Here is a 21329-nt window from a genome sequence, read left to right as displayed (position 1 = left end):
GTTCGCATTTGCGCTTGTTCCAAAGCGGCACGTGGGCCACTAAACAAGGAATTCTGAACAGTCCTGGATTAATTTTGCCATCCGGGGTTCCCTAACGTGCAATGGCGTTGTAAAGCGCTCGCACGTTTTTGCAGTTCGCCAAATAAATGCAGCCTTAGCTGATGGGATTCGATTTGGCAGTCAGCGGCCATCCGCTTCTTTGTCTAACCCTGCTTTTCGCTCTTGGCAAGTGAGTTTGATTTGCCGATTGCTGTAACTGTTTATATTGTATTTTTGTTCGCCGCTGACTGCAATGCTGCTTGATACGTGCTCTGCTTAAACCAAACCCGTGGACGGGAAGTGTTTGACTTGTTCTCGTTGCAAAACTAGTTGCCACTTTGGAAAGAACTGTTCTCCCATTGCGAAAAATGCGTTTTCAATAATGTCGACTGCTATTCGTGAAACCTGGACATGTCCATCATGCGAATCCAGTACAAGCGATCACTCCGAGTCCGATGATAGTGATGCTCGTTTTGGTCATGAATTCTCTGCTGTTAACAGCAAGCTTGACGAACTGAGAGTTACGGTTGAAACACTCAACTAAAGTGGAGGAACTACGTCAATTTAGGGCAACGGTTGAAAATATGGCTGAAACTGTTACTGAAATTCAAACGTCAATTGTGTTCCTTTCTAATATATATGACTCTGTTATGTCTAGCCTGGAAGCTAACCAAACAGAGTTAACACAGCTACATGCACGAGTGGAATCACTTTCTGAGACTGTTGACGCTCAAGCTGAGCCACTGGATAAATCAAGGTGCGCAGTTAATGATCTTGAACAGTACAGCAGGCGATGCAACTTTGAAATACTTGGCCTCCGAACCAACCCTAAGGAGAATTTGGTTTCTTTCATGGGTGATCTAGCTCAGAAACTAGAGTTTCCAGAGTTTGAAGCGAATAAAATTGCTTCAATACATTGAATGCCGAACAAGAACAGTTCGACTCTCCCTATTTTTGTGCAGATGCGTGACGTAGCGTCTAAAGAAAAATGGCTTGCACTACGGACAAAGCTTGGTGATTTGCCTACGGATGTGTCTCATCCTGGATTGTATTTCAATGAAAATTTGACAAGGACAAACAGGGGGCTTTTGCGATTGGCCAGATCTAAGGGAAAAGAAGACCAGTACAAATTTGTTTGGACACATAACGGCAGAGTTCTGGCTAAGAAATCAGAAATGAAGTCTGTCATGCGCATTGAAAAGTTGTCTGACCTGGATAAGATCTGCTAAGCATGAACAATCTTGAATTCCTTGCGTTTACAACATTTTCTGAAGTAACAAAATGTTTCAGATGTGACGAGCAACTTATATTTTGCGCAACGCACGTTAATATCCGCAGTATTTGAAAGCATTTGGATGAATTCAACGCCCTAACTGCACCTTTTCGTTCTGCATTTGACGTATTTGTACTGACGGAAATTGATATTTCAGCTGATATTTTTTAATCAGTACGCAATACCGGGTTACCAAGCAATTTCATGTACACGACCTGCAATAAAAGGGGCGGCGTCGCAGTTTTTGTGAGAGACAGTTGTACTGTTACTGAGCTAAATTTCGACTTCCAGCAAGCAGAAGTTGTAGTATTGCGTATGAGCACGCCAGCTCTCTCTTTGATACTCTTTGCAGTATACTGACCCCCCTGCTTCAATGGCAGGCTCTTTTTGACTGAACATGACTCTCAGCTCACTCGCATGAAGACTATATCTGTGTAATAGGTGATATTAACATAGATACCTTTCGCCCTTCTATGGCTCTGGTCGCAGATTATCTTGATTTGTTATGAAAATGGGGACTGGAACCAACTATCCAGAAAGCAAGCGAGAAGAATTTCTGGCGGGCCAACTGGTCGTCTCTTGCATCGACCATATAAATATGAGAGTTCCGAATTTCGCCCTTCAATCTGCTATCGTCGAAGCAAAACTGTCAGGCCACTACTTAGTTTTTTGCTCTTCAGCCCGGAAGTCAAACCCTCCAACAGCGGATCGCGGCAAAAAAGAAATATCCATCTGTGATCCCAAAATCTTCTACAGACTGGCACCGGAATACGATTGGGAAGCGTTCTTGGAAAAAGTGTCCCCGATAGACATTTATGATAAACTTGTTGAAATAGTACAAGAGTTTAAGAAAGCGGCTACTCGCGTGGTTCAAATCAGGCAGCGCAATAAAGAAAACTCATCGATGACCTCCATAATACTATAAGCTGTAAAAGAAACAGATTTGCTGTGGGCCCAGTCGAAAAGGGCACCTGCATCTATCCTACTACGATCAAAGTTTAAGGTTGCAAGAAATAAAGTAAATGCAATGATTCGTCAGGCTAAACGAGTACAGTCCGTAACAAGTTTAAGAATGCAGGCTCAGATATTAGAAAAACATAGTCTTTGATTAATAATCTAAGAGGTGTCAAATGGCGTGGTAACGATGGAAAAGATGTTGTGTCGTGTTTTGGCACTGATGAAGAAAACATAGCTAATGAATTCAACAAGTTTTTCTCGCAATTTTTGGGTAGTCTGCAACAGTATCCCTTATTTTGTACTCTTAAGAACAGCACAACCTGATCGGCACACCTAGCTTTACTAAGTGAGGATGAGCTAAATTCAAATATTTTTGGTCTTAAACGCAATAGATCTGTGGGAATAGATGACATTTCAGTTGATGATCTGCGAACCTTGTTCGACATACTTAAAGGCGTGTTGCTATCGCTGCTCAACAGCATTATCTCAAGTGGCATGAACCTGGCGAACATGAAAGCGGCTATTATTACCCCAATTCACAGAGGTGGTGCACCTAAACGGTATGAGAATTATCGTCCTATTTCAGTCTTGCCCTGTTTGACTCGAATATTAGAGAAACATCTGCTGTTTACAATGACAAGTTTCTTAGATAAGCACAAACTCCTGTCGCCGCGTCACTATGGTTTTGTACAAGGTAAAGGGACGGAAATGCTTTTGGAGCACTTTTCTGACATGTTAAATCGTTCTTTTGAATGTAACCAAATGATGTGGGAACTGTTTCTAGATGTCAGCAAGGCTTTTGACAGCGTTTGTCACTCTGGGTTATTATGTAAACTGTCCAGGTTAGGCTTCCGTGGAGTTTCGCTTTTGGAAATTTTGTACAGCAGAGAACGCAATACGTCTCGATTGGGCGGGCAAAGTGCGCTTCTTTGCTTAGAAAAGCTGGCGTTCCTCAAGGTTCCATAATTAATCCCCTGTTATTTAATGTCTACGTGAATTACGTTTCAAACGTTGTGCCTGTAGGCCTGTATCAATACGCTGACGTCACTGTCCTCGCATGACAATCGCCGAACTACTCTGACTCCCTTTCGTCTATTCAAGCTGCAGCAACTATTGCTATGGACTGGTTCTCACACAACCTAATCAAAATTAACAGCTCTAAGACTCAACTTATATGCTTTCACAACCCGATGAAGAAGGTAGATTTAAACCATCAGCAGTTCTTGCACGGACCTGATTGCTCTCAATGTCAATGTCTACTCTTGAGCTATAAAACTACCGTGAAATACCTAGGAGTATACTTTTACAGTGCTCTTTCTTGGAATGATCACTTATCCCACGTTTGTAAAAAGCTCCGAACTGTCTCGTGTGTGCTTTACAACATTAGGTACTACATGCCCCTTTCAATACGCAAAGTTATTCTAAACCCTCTCGGTTATAGCCTACTGCGTTATGGCATAATGATTTATGGTCACTGAGCAGTTCGTTGTGAAAACAGGATCAATTCTCTCCTACGATCTCTGTAAAAAAATATTGGCTATGATTTAGGCCTGCACTCCAATTCTGATGTTTTTAAGGTATTTTTGCTACCTGATTTTGATCGCCTTTTGATGGAAACGATTGTCCTGTAACGTTTTTGGTTTAGTGTCTAGAAGATTTCGTATGTACCGAAACGGTTTCTTCGACCGAAGGAACCTTTTTGTATTCCTCGACGGTTAGGAAGATATGGAAAGCGAGTAAGAGATTTTTACGTTCCCTTTTACTTTAACAGGTTACATCCAAGTGTTCGCCGGGCAAAGACTTAATATAAACTAAAAAAGATGCTGCGATACACTAATTCGTGGGTTTACGACGTTGTACACATGTGCCCCACCGCTTGTCAAATAAATCCTGTGATTTCACTGGTTACTGCAGTATTTTTTGCACTGATCTGAGTATCGTCAGGCCATTTTGGTTTCCCTTCCCCTTTATTTATTCTGATGATATTTTTTTACATGTAACTTGGGTTTTATATCTATCTTTATTTTTGCCGCTGTACTAATTTGATGTTCCGTAATTTTTTATGTGCGTTTATGTCTGTGTGTATATCTGCGCTGTTCCGCTGCCTGTCGGGCTCTGCCACTCAAGCCCAACTGGACTTTGGCAGGCCAGATTGTTGTATATTTTTTATTACTTGGCGCAATTAATATTATTATTATTATTATTATTATTATTAATGTGGATCAGCAGCCGAAAGCCTAAGCCACCGCGGCGGGTCAAAAATTGCATGTTGTCGCATCGGTTACGCCACAGAATAACATTTTCGGTCTGCTTTATTTCGCTTAACTACAAAGAAAGCATTGTGGATGTGCATTGCTGCAAACATTGCCCCAACCTGTTGCGTCATTCTTTAAAATTCTATTTCAGGCTACTGACTAGGACTGGCACAAGGACCGGATCTGGAGGCATACAATGGAAGTTTTATTGGGACCTCCACCGTTTCCTTGGCTCGCTTCCAGCGAATGATTCCAGCCTTATGGAAGAAAGTGTATGTAGTGCCATTGATTATGCCTCTCCACAGGAGGTATTCACCGTAACATCATCCGGTAGTAACTGGTGCAGGTGTCAGCCAGACGAGTTTATATTGTACGATACACTGGCTGACACATTCAGACTTAGTGCAACATAAATTTTGCTGGCTCAAAATTCGGGTTTTGGCGAGTTGGTTCTGTCACATATAAGAGGGAAGATGAAATAAAATGGTAGACGAAGAAAGGTTTCAAGAAGACGACGAGGATGGCGTTAAGAATGACGTAGATTAACCGAAGACGAAAGAAGATAAAGAAGAAGTTTCCAGTGAGGTGACAAGAGATGATTGGTGGAGAAGTATCCGGTGAGATGGAAAGCGACGATTGGTGGAGAAGAGAAGAAGACGAAGAGAAGGATTACGTGGACTAACAAGAAGGCTATAAAAGGGCGAGGAAGGGCGAGACACAGGGGGAGAAGAAAGCAGCGGAGACTCGGCGGGTGAGGGACGGTTCGACCGGAAGAGAGCGACGCCGGCTAGTGCCCCGGTGAGCTCGCGTTCTACGGCTTTGCTCCGCAGACTTCCTGCCGTTCCTGAGCCCGTTCCGGGGAGTCCACAGAGGACGCCACCACCTACTACGGCCAGGGGTGTCTCTACCGCTGTCACAACTCTTCCGGGTGGTGCCCCAACGCCAACATCATCGGCCACACCTCCACGGGCGTTTGGACCGGGAGTGTGTACGACGCATCCAACGGCGCCTCCAGCGACGCCAGCCCTCGAACGTCGAACGCCACTCCGACGCCGGCTACGGGACCCACACCACGCCACATACGCACCGAACCAGACGTGAGCACGAACGCCAACCACTCAATGGAACGCTAGTGGCAGTGTTACCGGTTCGTGTGTACTGATAGTTTTTGTATCTTTTGTGTTAGTTTTGTTAGGTTTGTGTGCTGCTGTTCGTTTCACGTGGGTTGTATTAAAAGCGCGTCTGTGTGGGTACGACTGTCGCCTAGTCCATTCTTTCGGCCAGAGTGTTCTCCGGAGGAGATCCGTGACAAAGACAAGTGGCGAGCCTGCCAGGATTCATTTCCTTGTGTCTTTTTTCTTGGTCTCAGATCTTTCCGAACTCTCGACGGCAGAAAGTATGGATTTGGTAAAAACGCTAGAACTTGCGCTCAAGCTAGGACTAAGCAAGGAAGAGGTGATGCGTTTCTGGGACGAGAAGAAAGAAGAGGCAAAAAGGCAGAGAGAGCAAAGGGCGCAAGCACGCGCAGATGCTCGCGAGGCAGAAGAGCGAGAAGCTAGAAGTGCTCGCGAGGCAGAAGAGCGAGAGGCTAGAAGAGCTCGCGAGTCAGAAGAGCAGGAGAAAAGAAGGATAGAACGTGAGAAGCAGTTCCTTTTGTGGAAACAGGCGCATATCGCAGGAGGATATGAGGGGGTCATGGACGATAATCAGCGTTCCTTTGCGGGTACCGAATCTCCTAGGCCGGCCAGGGTTTGTCCAAGAAAGTTAATGGCTCCTTTTGATGACAAAAGAGATGATTTGGACGCGTATCCGCAACAATTCGAGCGGATAGCTCTGGGGCAAGACCAAGCTGCAGGCGTTGTCGGCTCTCGCGCAGAACTTGTCACACCACCTGAAGTTCCACCGCGAAAAGGAGAACAAACTCCGCTGGGAAATGACGTGGTGAGTGGAGCACCCAAGTCAAAAGCAGCAATGCCGGTGGTGGTTGGGCAAATAGGGGAGCATCCTGTATTGGTGCTTAGAGACAGCGGAGCCAACACACCTTTGGTTGGGAGAAGCCTGGTGAAGGACGAGGAGCTTACAGGGCAAACGTCGACCCTCACTCTCGCAGATAGCACAGTAGGGTACCTTCCTGAAGCCAGGATTCTAGTGTCCACGCCATATTATACTGGGCAGGCAGTGGCAAAATGCGTAGAGCAACCCATCTACGATCTCATCGTGGGAAACATTACGGGTGCAAGAAGTGTCGAGCACCTCGATGCCGAGTGGAGGATGCTCGACGTTGAAGAAAAACCAAAAGAGGAAAAGTCCACGACAACTCAGGCGAGTGAGGGAGCAGTCAGTTTCTCGTCGGCAGTGGAGACAAGAGCTCAAGCGACAGGCAGAGCAATGCAGCGTTTGGAAAGAAAGAAAGAGGGTAAGGAGAAGTCCAAAGACAAGAAGCGCCCGAGCAAAGACAAGTCAAAAGACAAGAAGAACAAGAGCAAAGACAAGTCCAAAGACAAGAAGAGTAAGAGCAAAGACAAGAAAAGCAAAGGCAAGGATAGTAAAGAGAAGAAGAAAAAGAAGGGTTTCTATACTTGGCTAAGCAGCAAAAGCAGCAAGAGCAGCAAGAGCACCAAAGAGAAAGGGGGAGGCAAGCGCAAGTCCAAGAAGGCCAAGAAAGGCTCCTCTAAGGAACGCAGCTCGAGATCCAGAAGCAAGGAGAAGGCTGGCAAAGCTAAGTCCAGCAAGAAGAAGGTGGGCGAAGGAAGCAAGGAGAAGGCGGACAAAGGCAGCAAAGAGAAAGACAACAAGGATATGCAAAGTAAAGAAAAGCAACAAAGCAAGAAGAAACACAACAAGGATAAGCGCGTAAACAAAGGAAAGCATAGCAAGGACAAGCAGAGTAAGGAGTCCAGTAAGTCCAGTTTGGCCTTACAAGAATACGCATTTTAGGTGGAATATATTAAAGGCAGAGATAATGTTGCAGCGGACATCATCAGTAGAGCCAACTGAACAGCTCTAGGTATCTATGGGAGGTATCTTGTTGCTGCTGTGCTATGTATCTCAGGGATGTATCGTGTTGTTGGTGTTGGTGTGGTTGTTACGTAATTTTACAAACGAGTGCGTTGTGGACATTAACATGTTTATGTTAGGACACCGTGTGGACAACGGCAGTGTTCCGAAAACGCAGTTTAGTTGTGAACGTTACCATGTTTGTTAAGGACACTGTATGGACAACGGCAGTGGTGTGTTAGTGATGTGCTTTTGGTGTGTGCTGGTCATCTACGTTGTGTTGTGTGTTGTGCTGGGGCCAGAATTGCCATAGAAGATAGTCGGCTCGTTGGATGACTTGAAGAGGAGGACGACTTGAGCAGTTTTTCAGGGAAAAACTCTTGAGAGAGGGGGCCCTTGTCACATATAAGAGGGAAGATGAAATAAAATGGTAGACGAAGAAAGGTTTCAAGAAGACGACGAGGATGGCGTTAAGAATGACGTGGATTAACCGAAGACGAAAGAAGATAAAGAAGAAGTTTCCAGTGAGGTGACAAGAGATGATTGGTGGAGAAGTATCCGGTGAGATGGAAAGCGACGATTGGTGGAGAAGGGAAGAAGACGAAGAGAAGGATTACGTGGACTAACAAGAAGGCTATAAAAGGGCGAGGAAGGGCGAGACACAGGGGGAGAAGAAAGCAGCGGAGACTCGGCGGGTGAGGGACGGTTCGACCGGAAGAGAGCGACGCCGGCTAGTGCTCCGGTGAGCTCGCGTTCTACGGCTTTGCACCGCAGACTTCCTGCCGTTCCTGAGCCCGTTCCGGGGAGTCCACGGAGGACGCCACCACCTGCCACGGCCAGGGGTGTCTCTACCGCTGTCACCACTCTTCCGGGTGGTGCCCCAACGCCAACATCATCGGCCACACCTCCACGGGCGCTTGGACCGGGAGCGTGTACGACGCAACCAACGACGCCTCCAACGACGCCAGCCCTCGAACGTCGAACGCCACTCCGACGCCGGCTACGGGACCCACACCACGCCACATACGCACCGAACCAGACGTGAGCACGAACGCCAACCACTCTCAATGGAACGCTAGTGGCAGTGTTACCGGTTCGTGTGTACTGATAGTTTTTGTATCTTGTGTGTTAGTTTTGTTAGGTTTGTGTGCTGCTGTTCGTTTCACGTGGGTTGTATTAAATGCGCGTCTGTGTGGGTACGACTGTCGCCTAGTCCATTCTTTCGGCCAGAGTGTTCTCCGGAGGAGATCCGTGACAGGTTCATGCTCTTATGCGTGTTTGAAAACATAAAAACGGATGAACTAGGAGCACTGAGTAAAAGGGCAAATGCTACATTTATTGTCAGCAGAATAGCAGAAGTAATCACTCCATGAGCACATATTTTGTTCGCAGATGTTTGTTTATGCTTGCACTTTTTTTTGCACACAACAATGTTTTTATTCTTCCTTCAGCTGTTCAGTGGCATGGTACACGGTGGAGTGGGCCAGCCCCCAGATACGCCTACCGATTCACTTTCTGAGCGAAGCTCACAGTCTCACGAGGTGGAAGCCTCTCCACTCGATTCTGCTGCTGAAGAAGAACCTGCAGACCCTATAGCAACAGCTGCGAAGAAAAAAAGGCTGGCTACTCCAACAAGACTTTCAAAATTTTTAACTGAACAACGCCAACTGCGTTGCTCACTAGAGCGCCACGGTACTGCGACTGTTGCGATACAAAGGGAGCGACTTAGACATTGAAGCGGAGCGGAGCTCGGTAGGACAAGCTGCTGCAAATCATGCAGAAAATATATAAATAAATAAATGATGCCAGACGTGATGTGTGCTCTTGCAGTACTTTTTTATTTGCGTGACAACTCAAATGTGAATTTTAAATATTTCTTAGCCAGATAAAGGCAACATGGCTTTTTGGGCTTGTTCTGAAAGCAAACTGAAAAGCAAACTGTAGCGCAGCAGAGAACTAGAAAATAGAATGCAGACACACCGCACGAGCTTTCTCACTGCGTGTTGCCATTCTGGTGATCTGTCCTCTGTTGTGCTACACTTCGTTTTCCAGCTTAAGACACAGCTCTGCTCCCGTTGACATCTTCGTATCATTCTTTACTGTCCTCTGTCCGTACAATTGGTTGGGCTTTATTTTTGAAGTCATGTCACACCAAAGCTGCCACATTACTCGAACAGCAAAATGTAGCAATCGTCTTTAAAAGAAAACTACAGTGACACAGTCAAGAATGTCTGCTTCGCTTCAGCCTGGTTCCTATTGCACTCAGTCATGGCCCGTGCTGGGCCTTTTTCCAAAACTGACTTGCCAGGGCGTCCCTGACCTCTTGCCCTCCCCCACTGCACTCTTCTGTGTTGCGTGATGGCTGTGCATACAAGTCCAATGCACGTGCCTCGCTTTCCCACTGGGGCTCTAGACCGTCTTTCATTGCCTCGCAGATATTGTGAAGTACGCAAGCAGCTCGAATAGCCAGTTTGGCCTTGTTCAGCCGGCACTCCATCCTCTTCATCGCAAAGCGAAAGCGTGCCTTTAGCCTCCCGAAGCCATTCTCGACAATCCTCCTAGTCTTTGAAAGGTTGTACTTGAACACTGCTTCACGGCTTCCAGGCTGAGCATTTGGAAATGGATTTTACAGGTTCGGTGTCATGGGAAATGCCTGATCACACAGAAGAATGGGCGGAAATTGGTGCCGTCTATCATTGCCATGGGAGAACTGAAGGTCCCTTTCTCGATTAGCGTATGCAGCTTCGATCAGCCATAAACACTGGCATTGTGGCACCTTCCGGGACTTGCAACGTTTATGTACCGAAAATGGTATTTTGGATCCACTACTGGCAGGAGTATAATGCTGTACCTCTGTGGGGAAGCAAATGTGGGTTCAGCAGCAATTGCTATGAAGATACGCATGCAAGTAGTCTTCATCACGGTTGTCTAGAGCACTGAAATGACTCCCTGTTGCCTACAGGAATTGCAATTTTCAGGCAGGCAATCAGTATTGAAGGTGCAGAGGCATACAAACTGCCATGGGACTTTCACTGTAGTGATTATACTGTAGCCAAGCTGGAATTTAACTTTCTCTGAACTGAAGCTCACTGCTTCAGCACTGTAGACAAGTGTGATCTCTGTAATTTGCTGCATAATGTGAAACAGAATATTATGGGGATGACCGCTGCGAACTATATTTATATTGAAAGCATTAAACAGGGAACATTTTAAACTGGCACATCTAACTGCATATATACAGCAGGAGACACATAGTGTTACAAATTATACAAATCGTATATCTGTCAGAAACTGTGCAGACGTATGTGCAGTATTGAGTTACACGCACTTCCTCTGCCATGGTTCATAATATTCCATCATAAACACGTTCATACTATTAAGTATGCATGCTGCTAGGTAGTAGGAAACTTTTGCGTCTTTACATATACAATACCTGATATGTATATATACGATATAGAATCCCGCATGAACTCTTAACTGCGAAGAAAACTGCCATTGATTTCAGCGTCATAATGATATACAATCGCGCTAATTGCAAAATTTAGCTTGCTAGAGGCGAAGGGACCTACCAGCCTTTGTAATTATAATAATCCGTGGCATGCTCTTTGGGCGGCGAGACAGGAAAATGGCAGCCATCCAAGGCGCCGATGGCTTGGGGGAAGCCTGTGAAGGCATATAATTCACGCATGTGCGCACTCTTTTTGTTGGGATGTATCATTTGTAATCATTCCCCTTCAGCCCCTTCAAGCAGGTCTACCACGGCGACACAGAATTCTTGAGGTAGAACAATGACAGTGGATCGACCTATTCCAAAGAAGTGGGCAATAGTTCTGTCTTCGGCGTTAGAACACACGCGGTATAGCCCCACTGCGACACGTTTTTCCCCAGAGATCGGTGTCATCATGTTGGTGGTTTGCCGCTCAAGGACCGGGTTGCACGATCCCACTATGTATCGAAAGGTGGAGGGAGACACACGTACCACTTGTCTGAAATTCGCTTAGGTTGGGTAAAGTGTCCTGAAACCATGTGTCACTTCTCACATGGCGTCTCCGTTCCCGATGGGTGGAAGGATAATACTCTTGCAGGACTGTCAGGATGGCGAAATTGTTCGCCATGAGCTGATCCTCCTAGTACCTGAAAGTTGCTTCTGCGTCTTCAGGGTCTAGTTGTTGTTCTTGTCTTTGACACCGGGCTCTCGCGCACAGATAATAGCCTAGAACTCGCTCATAATATTTTCAAGTAGGATCAACTACTGCGTCGCCGCACGCCGCCATGATGTTCTAGATTACCTAAGCATTCGTCTTGGCCAGCATTGACTTGCAACACAGTTATAATAAACAAATCTTCGTTTTTTTGTTGAGACAAATAGATGAAGTTTGTTTTTATATATAATTCAACTTAAAACAATGGCTTTTTAGAAGCGCTCTCTTGTTAATTCAGATATTCAAAAAACGCGCTCTTAGTCTGTCACCATTTTCTTTTACTGCGAGTGCACTCTGTTTTCACGTTAAGAAGCGCGTTGCCTAAAGTGCGACTCAAGGTCCCAACTCCACTCCCCCTAAGTGCACTTAACTTGCCCGCTTGACAGGGATAGTGAGTAAGTGAGTAAGTGCTTTATTTACAGTAAGCAATTAAGAAGCAGTTACACTTCATAAATTATGCGATTAAACAACGTCTCCGCTAAATAACGCGTCTTTCTTCCAAAGAAGAAAGAAATTTCGCGACCACTTCCGCAAAATAAACTGATACTCAAGTGCATCGCTACAGATTTCTATCAAACAACCGAGACGTGGCGGTGCAAGCGTATCTAAAAAGAAAGAATGAATCCTATCTGCTTAAAAAAGAACGACATATCGAAAAAACAAAGTTTCAAAAATTTATGCTCGCGAAAACCGCCTCCTTAAGCCGTACCAGAGGTGGGCGCTGTCTGAAAGCTGCTGTCAAACTTGTCATCCCGGGAATGCAAAGAGCACGGAGGCCATTTCCTTCGCTAGAGCCCCCCGATACCTTTCGTATCGCCGATACCTTTCGGAGGCCACCTGCCTTCTTGGCACGATGAATGCGCTGCCTGGTATGACCACTTCGCGTCGCCTGACTGCCACGCTCTCCCGTGCCACATAGACGACACCTCGCAAAGAACTCAGTGAGGGGTAACATAATTGCCCCTTAGCTTTTTGTCCTCCTCCACGCCTGACAACGCTTTCTTTTTAATCGCGCCTGACGACTCGCAGGTGCTCTGACTGGAAACATTGCAAAGGACAAACGCGCCTTGCTAAATCTTTATCTGCGTTCCCCACATGGTTTAGTTGCTTTCGATTGATTCGGCCGCGCTGCATTCCCTGCCGCATTTCTGAATTTGCGACACCTCTTAGCACACTTTCTGGTGCTGAGTTTCGAGTGCCTTTTATTTTTCCCCATTGGTGGTTCTTCATCCTGACCAACTTCCTAAATTTCTCTCGTGGAAATCGGAAAGATTTCCTCCTCGGGCTTAACTACGTCTCCGGAGCTAGCTATTTTGTCCTCTTCCTTTGCTCTGTGTTCAGCATTGTAACACAGTGCCTAAGCCTATTCCAAAATTTCGGTTGGGGAAATCGGAAAGGTTGCCTCCTCCGGCTTAAATACTTCCCTGGAGCTAGCTGTTTCGTCATTTTTTTGTGGTCAGCTGCCCCAGATGGCAAGATTGTGGCCATGTGGAAAGCTTTTGATCGTATTGTGCGCTACTGCTCTGTGGCCTGAAGCCAGGACTTGCCACGTACTCATCGGCCAGTTGGGCTGCGTTATTTATAGACACACCTCCCTGCCTGTCCTTAACCCAAAGGCGTACGTTATCCGTCCGGGTCTCGTCAAACCGCTCTATGCAGATTAAATGTGCCAGTTTACTGGCGTTATCCATCCCTGCTCGTTTCACCCACTCTGCGAAATTGTCCTTCAGGAGACACGCAAACTCGGCACAGCTTTCATTGGGCTTCTTTATTTCCTCTCGGAATCTCCGAAAAACCTCTGCTGAGAGCCTGTATTTTGCGAGTGGACTTGACTTCACTGAACTGTACAAGCCTGCCTCCGCTGCGCTCAGTGCGAGGCTTCTCCCGGCGGTAGCTCAAACAACTGCTACGGCCGTGTGTCCTGGTGAAATGATCGCTTCTCAAGAACCGGTTCAAAATGAATTAGGCAGTGACCGATGTCATCGCCTGTTTTACTCGGCTGAAGCAAACTCGTCGTTTCCACGCTTTCCGTTTGTGGCGGGGCCGCATCCACACCGCGTTCTATTCTCTCTTGCTCTAGTCTTAATTTCGCGAGCTCAACTTCTACTTGCTCCATATCTTCTTGCCACTCTTTGTTCTCGCGCTCCTCCTCTTCCCTCTCGCGACATACCTTTTCCCAGGCATCCGTGAGCTCGTGCTTATCGAAACTCACTTTGTCAATCGCAGTACGAATTTCGGGCTTCCTCAATCTATGGTTAATATTCATACCGAGTTGTGCTGCCAACAGCAGTAGCTGCTCTTTCTTTAACGCTGTGATATCCATACTTTTCCGAGGGGTGAGTACAACTTCCCCTGTATTTACTCGAAATAAACAGCATTGCTGGAACTCTTTCCACTGGGAGAGAGAGAAACCTCTATATGTATTATGGAGGAGCACCTTCGTCGTATGGTTGAGCCCATGCAGTTGAGAATTAGCTCGTGCGACTTCGCCTGCCTTAGCCGTCGCTTTGCCTGTGAGTCTGTTGGCACGCTCACAAATTGGGCGAGAGGGACGCGTTTGTAGCAAATATCTTCCAAATTAAAAAAAAAGAAAACTAACTTCGGGAACACTGTAAAGTGCCTGCCGCATATTCTCCTACATGACTGAGAATATGGCAGTGAGAACTTATCACCTTGGCCCATGTTTGTCGAACCCATGGATGCTTCCGTCGAACCAATCCCGCGGAGGAATTTGTCACATCCACCTGCTTTTGGATACGAGGTAGATTTTTATTATTTTTCTGGCCTTTGCCGCGAATGCGACGTAAACTGCGAAATACATTTGGCAGCTGGATAACGGAATGTGTTTCCTAACTTACTACGGTCGCACTTGCTCGAGGTATTTGATTGTGAAACGACAAAAAGCTCGTCCGAAAAGACTCTCGATGTGTATGAGGAACCGCCACTCGTGGAAATGCAGCTCATCGTTTCGATGGGACGTCGGCCTTCTTTAGGCAAGCCGCCAACTTTCCTACGCGAGTATGTCCGTGGAGTCCAGGCAAAAATGTCGAGAGAACTGGACCCAAAGAAGGACGTCGATTTCGAATTCCGTCTGCGTCGAAAGAAATCGGAAAGTGCTGTGCGCGTCGATGGGTGGAACGCTCCGCGCTTTCACCGCCAGCAAAGGATAGAGTCAATTGCGCACACGCAACGAGAGTATATAGCCCGGCCCGCCTAGGCTGTTTAAAAGTTTTTCTTTCTTTTTTTACAGCCTCGACGAGGCCCCTTTCGTGGAGGAAGTGCTTGCCCCGGATATCACGCGCCATCGTTCGGGCCCTGACTCACCGGGGCGTAGGACTTTTTGGGTGCGTTGGTATGGCTTAATAAAAAACACACACGCGCCACGCGCACACACTGTGTCTGTGTGTGTGCCCTGTCCGCTGTATGTGTGACTTGCGCCCCGAGAACAATGCGTCTTACCAATGCGTCTTCCCCTGAATGCGTGGCTTGGTTGTCGCATAACGTTCCGCCGTTGTCTCACATTTTTATTCATATTTATTCACATTCTTATTCACATTTATTCTCACATTTATTCCGACACCTGACTCGGATTCCCTCCCACTATCTTGCTTGCTTGCCAGCAAAAAGGCCACTTTCAACTTTTGCAAAACTATTGTAAGACATCAGTCCTACTTGCCATCAGAATTTACGCCCTCTACACGATTATCAGATCCATTGTGGTGTCTGCACCGGCCGCAAGTGCAACTGACAATTCCAGGAATCAGAAAGAAAGCTGGAGCGCCACTGCAAGCTTTGAAACAAGCAACCTTGGAGCAAATTCACAACGTGCACAGATTCTGGCAACATGTATACACAGATGGTTCAGTAAAACTGAACAGCTCTGCTGCTGCTGTCATCATCCCGGCAAAATTTGAGGAGATCAAATCAAGAAATTCATGTGTGACCACGTCGACGGGTGCAGAACTCGCGGCGCTTCGTGCTGCACTTGATTTCATTAAGGAGAAGCCACCGCAACAATGGACAGTCTTTAGTGACTCAAAGTCAGCCCTTCAGTGCATACGAAGCCCAATGCGCCTCGGACCCAGTGAACAACTGGCCTCGGAAATTCGGCACATATATCATCAAAGCCATGACAAGGGACACAACATAATCTTTCAGTGGCTTCCAGGACATTGTAACATAAGCGGGAGTGACCACGCCGACGAAGCCGCCCGATCTGCGCATGAAAGTAGTCAACGAGTCTTCATTCCGCATTCGCGAACAGACGCTGCGGCTGGGCTGCTATTGATGTCCCGTGACTGTACTTTGCTCCTGTGGGACTCAAATCTTTTCACCATGTGTCGGTTGCGTTAGTTGTCTCCGGACATACGGATGCACCTCCCGCCTGGGTTGCCACGACGTGAACAGGCCATGCTCTACCGTCTGTGGCTAGGCGTTGCCTTTGCGAACTCATATGCTTTCCCCATTGGAATGGCCAACAGCCCCACGTGCGAAACATGCAACATCGAGGAGACGCTCCCACATATTATCTGTGTCTGCGCGCGTTATACTGCTCAGAGACAAGTGATGTGCAGATTACTGGACCAGTTGGGCAATCGTCCACTATCAGAACTAAAAAGTTTAGGTCAATGCTCCGAAAGAAAATCCGCGTTGAAGGCCTTACTCGCGTTATTAAGGTTCCTGCCGTCTACGGGGCTTGACGACAGACTCTAAGAATGCCGCCCCCTACCGCTCTGTAGTGTACGCGCTTTGTTCGTGCTTGTCTCTCTTTCTTTCTATCTCCCCTTCCACTCTGTTTCTCTTTTTATCCCCCTTAACCCTTCCCCTTGTGCAGGGTAGCCAACCGGAACTACCTCTGGTTAACCTCCCTGCATTTCTCTGCATTATCTTATCTCTCTATCACATTTTTATGGAGTCGCAGTCAAATAATCCTGAAAAGGAAATTCCATCTATGAAACGAACTTTCTTTATATATAACTATGAAAAATCATCCACGTTCATTTCCATTTATTTATCATTTCTTTAATTCACTTCAGAACTGCAGATATTTCCCCTGTGCTGTCATGTTTGTTGGCTTCTTTTTGATATGATCACACACACACACACACACACACACACACACACACACACACACACACACACACACACACACACACACACACACACACATATATATATATATATATATATATATATATATATATATATATATATATATATATATATATATATATGAACCTGGCAACGTTTAACGTTAGAACGCTATCTAGTGAGGCGAGTCTAGTAATGTTATTGGCGGAATTAGAGGGTAGTAAATGGGATATAATAGGGCTCAGTGAGGTTAGGAGGACAAAAGAAGCATATACAGTGCTAAAAAGCGGGCATGTACTGTGTTACTGGGGCTTAGCAGAGAGACGAGAACTAGGAGTCGGATTCCTGATTAATAAGGAAATAGCTGGTAACATACAGGAATTCTATAGCATTAACGAGAGGGTGGCAGGTCTTGTGAAACTTAATAAGAGGTACAAATTGAAGGTGGTACAAGTCTATGCCCCTACATGCAGTTATGATGACCAGGAAGTCGAAAGCTTTTATGAAGACGTGGAATCGGCGATGGGTAAAATCAAAACAAAATACACTATACTCATGGGCGACTTCAATGCCAGGGTAGGCAAGAAGCAGGCTGGAGACAAGTCAGTGGGGGAATATGGCATAGGCTCTAGGAATAGCAGAGGAGAATTATTAGTAGAGTTTGCAGAACAGAATAATATGCGGATAATGAACACCTTTTTCCGCAAGCGGGTTAGTCGAAAGTGGACGTGGAGGAGCCCGAATGGTGAGACTAGAAATGAAATCGACTTCATACTCTGCGCGAACCCTGGCATCATACAAGATGCAGACGTGCTCGGCAAGGTACGCTGCAGTGACCATAGGATGGTAAGAACTCGAATTAGCCTAGACTTGAGGAGGGAACGGAAGAAACTGGTACACAAGAAGCCAATCAATGAGTTAGCTGTAAGAGGGAAACTAGAGGAATTCCGGATCAAGCTACAGAACAGGTACTCGGCTTTAACTGAGGAAGAGGACCTTAGTTTTGAAGCAGTGAACGACAATCTGATGGACATCACTAAGGAGTGCGCAATAGAAGTCGGTGGTAACGCCGTTAGACAGGAAACCAGTAAGCTATCGCAGGAGACGAAAGATCTGATCAAGAAACGCCAATGTATGAAAGCCTCTAACCCTACAGCTAGAATAGAACTGGCAGAACTTTCTAATCAACAAGTGTAAGACAGCGGACATCAGGAAGTATAATATGGATAGAATCGAAGAGGCTCTCAGCAACGGAGGAAGCCTAAAAACAGTGAAGAAGAAACTAGGAATAGGCAAGAATCAGATGTGTGCGTTAAGAGACAAAGCCGGCAATATCGTTACTAATATGGATGAGATAGTTCAAGTGGCTGAGGAGTTCTATAGAGATTTATACAGTACAGTGGCACCCACGACGATAGTGGAAGAGAGAATAACCTAGAGGAATTCGAAATCTCACAGGTAACGCCAGAAGAAGTAAAGAAAGCCTTAGGAGCTATGCAAAGGGGGAAGGCAGCTGGGGAGGATCAGGTAACAGCAGATTTGTTGAAGGATGGTGGTCAGATTGTTCTAGAGAAACTGGCCACCCTGTATACGCAATGCCTCATAACCTCGAGCGTACCGGAATCTTGGAAGAACGCTAACATAATCCTAATCCATAAGAAAGGGGACGCCAAAGACTTCAAAAAATATTGACCGATCAGCTTACTGTCCGTTGCCTACAAAGTATTTAAGTATTTACTAAGATAATCGCAAATAGAATCAGGAACACCTTAGACTTCTGTCAACCAAAGGACCAGGCAGGATTCCGTAAAGGCTACTCAACAGTAGACCCTATTCACACTGTCAATCAAGTGATAGAGAAATGTGCAGAATATAACCAACCCTTATATATAGCTTTCATTGATTACGAGAAAGCGTTTGATTCAGTCGAAACCTCAGCAGTCATGGAGGCATTACGGAATCAGGGTGTAGATGAGCCATATTTAAAAATACTGGAAGATATCTATAGCGGCTCCACAGCCACCGTAGTCCTCCACAAAGAAAGCAACAAAATCCCTATAAAGAAAGGCGTCAGACAGGGAGATACGATATCTCCAATGCTATTCACAGCATGTTTACATGAGGTATTCAGAGGCCTGGAGTGGGAAGAATTGGGGATAAAAGTTGATGGAGAATACCTTAGCAACTTGCGATTCGCTGATGATATTGCCTTGCTTAGTAACTCAGGAGACCAATTGCAATGCATGCTCACTGACCTGGAGGGGCAAAGCAGAAGGCTGGGTCTGAAAATTAATCTGCAGAAAACTAAAGTATTGTTTAACAGTCTCGGAAGAGAACAGCAATTTACAATAGGTAGCGAGGCACTGGAAGTGGTAAGGGAATACATCTACTTAGGGCAGGTAGTGACCACGGATCCGGATCATGAGACTGAAATAACCAGAAGAATAAGAATGGGCTGGGGTGCGTTTGGCAGGCATTCTCAAATCATGAACAGCAGGTTGCCACTATCCCTCAAAAGGAAAGTGTATAACAGCTGTGTGTTACCAGTACTCACATATGGGGCAGAAACCTGGAGGCTTACGAAAAGGGTTCTGCTGAAATTGAGGACGACGCAAAGAGCTATGGAAAGAAGAATGATGGGTGTAACGTTAAGGGATAAGAAAAGAGCAGATTGGGTGAGGCAACAAACGCGGGTAAACGACATCTTAGTTGAAATCAAGAAAAAGAAATGGGCATGGGCAGGACATGTAATGAGGAGGGAAGATAACCGATGGTCATTAAGGGTTACGGACTGGATTCCAAGGGAAGGGAAGCGTAGCAGCGGGCGGCAGAAAGTTAGGTGGGCGGATGAAATTAAGTCGTTTGCAGGGACAACATGGCCACAATTAGTACATGACCGGGATAGTTGGAGAAGTATGGGAGAGGCCTTTGCCCTGCAGTGGGCGTAACTAGGCTGCTGATGATGATGATATATATAGTCATATCCTAAGAAGCCAACAAGCACTGACACCAAGGACAGCATAGGGGAAATTACTTGCGCTTAATAAATGAAATTAAGATTCCTAATTTCTTAAATTAAGTTCTTAATTTCATTTATTAAGCACAAGTAATTTCCCCTATGTTGTCCTTGGTGTCAGTGTTTGTTGGCTTCTTATGATATGACTAATAAAAATCGTGCCCCTCGGTTAACCCCCTTTCTTCTTGTTTATTACAAAACGAGGGTCTCGAATCCGACAACATTGATGCCTTCAGGTAGCATATGTGGGTTTATTGACGAGTTGCCTTCACCCGAAAAGATCACGTTGTCGTGACGCCTGCGGCAAGAAGGACGTTCCACGTCCGCCGCCATGGTCTGTGAGTGGTGGTGCTGGCTAACACTCCAAGGATTCTACTAGGACACATAAATACCAAAGAAAGTGGATGGGGAAACCGCGCCGCGGTAGCTCAATTGGTAGAGCATCGCACGCGAACTGCGAAGGTTGTGGGTTTGGTTACCACCTGCGGCAAGTTGTTTTTTCATCCGCTTTAATGTCCATTAAGTTATCGTTTCTTAATTTTATTTATTAAGCACAAGTAATTTCCCTTATGTTGTCCTTGGTGTCTTTGTTTGTTCGCTTCTTATTTATTTATTTATTTCAGATACTGTCAATCCCAGTGGGATTTTTACAGTTTGGGCATATATTGTATAATCACAAATAGCGATAAAGACAGGTTTACATAATTACAACAATGACATTTGCAATCGACACGAAGCAGATATACACATATGGTAGGAAATAAAACATGAATGTGCATTGAATTTGGCAAAAAGGGGTGAAATTGCATAGGTAAGTACAATGCTCATACAGATTTTATTTTATACAACGACGTGAGTGGTGTGTTATTTCCGATTAACATAATCTAATTATTGCGCAAAAGTTGTTCTACAAGGTTTACAAATCTCGCAACGATGTGTTAGTCGTTATGCAGGGGTCCAGGCTATTCCATTCTCTTATTGCAAGAGGAAAGAACGAATATATAGAACAGTCAGTGCGAAATGCATATTCTTTAAGAGTTAGTGAATGCTTATGGCGGAAAGGTCTGGTGTCAGCTAGGGATATATACAACGAAGTATGTATTCGTAAATGAGTTGTGTATTAATTGGAACAATAATTTTAGTCTTGCTAGTTTGGCGCGGTTTCGAAGAGTAGGAATACAGGTTTGTTTTAGCAGTTGGGTGGGTGAGTCGCTATTCTTGTATTTGTTAAAGATTAATCTAATTGCCTTTCGCTGAACTCCTAGTTTGTTAATAAGCTGTTGTGTATAAGGAAACCAAATTGCGTTACCATATTCGAGAGCTGGGCGAATAAATACGTTGTATGATAGCAGTTTAATTTCCGGTGGCGCAGCTCGAAGTCTTCTTCTTAGGAAGAACAGCCGTTTTAAAGCAGATGGTATGATACTGTTAATATGCGACTCCCATCTTAGGTCATGAGAAATGATCAAGCCAAGATATTTATGCTCATGAACTCGGGT

General features: G+C 45.6%; 1 protein-coding gene across 1 annotated transcript; it reads left to right on the top strand.

The window, feature by feature from the left end:
* The first annotated feature begins 4920 nt into the window (after positions 1–4920).
* On the top strand, positions 4921–9770 carry LOC142571300 (uncharacterized). Its single transcript, XM_075679546.1, has 2 exons — positions 4921–8562; positions 8973–9770. Exon 1 carries the CDS (start codon positions 5923–5925, stop codon positions 7459–7461), a length of 1539 nt encoding a protein of 512 aa, XP_075535661.1. The 5' UTR covers positions 4921–5922; the 3' UTR covers positions 7462–8562; positions 8973–9770.
* The last annotated feature ends 11559 nt before the right edge of the window (positions 9771–21329 follow it).

This window comes from Dermacentor variabilis, chromosome 2 (assembly GCF_050947875.1).
Source record: "Dermacentor variabilis isolate Ectoservices chromosome 2, ASM5094787v1, whole genome shotgun sequence".
Taxonomy (NCBI): domain Eukaryota; kingdom Metazoa; phylum Arthropoda; class Arachnida; order Ixodida; family Ixodidae; genus Dermacentor; species Dermacentor variabilis.
The sequence above is the reverse complement of the archived record's forward strand: the minus strand, read 5'-3'. Positions and strand labels throughout refer to the sequence as shown.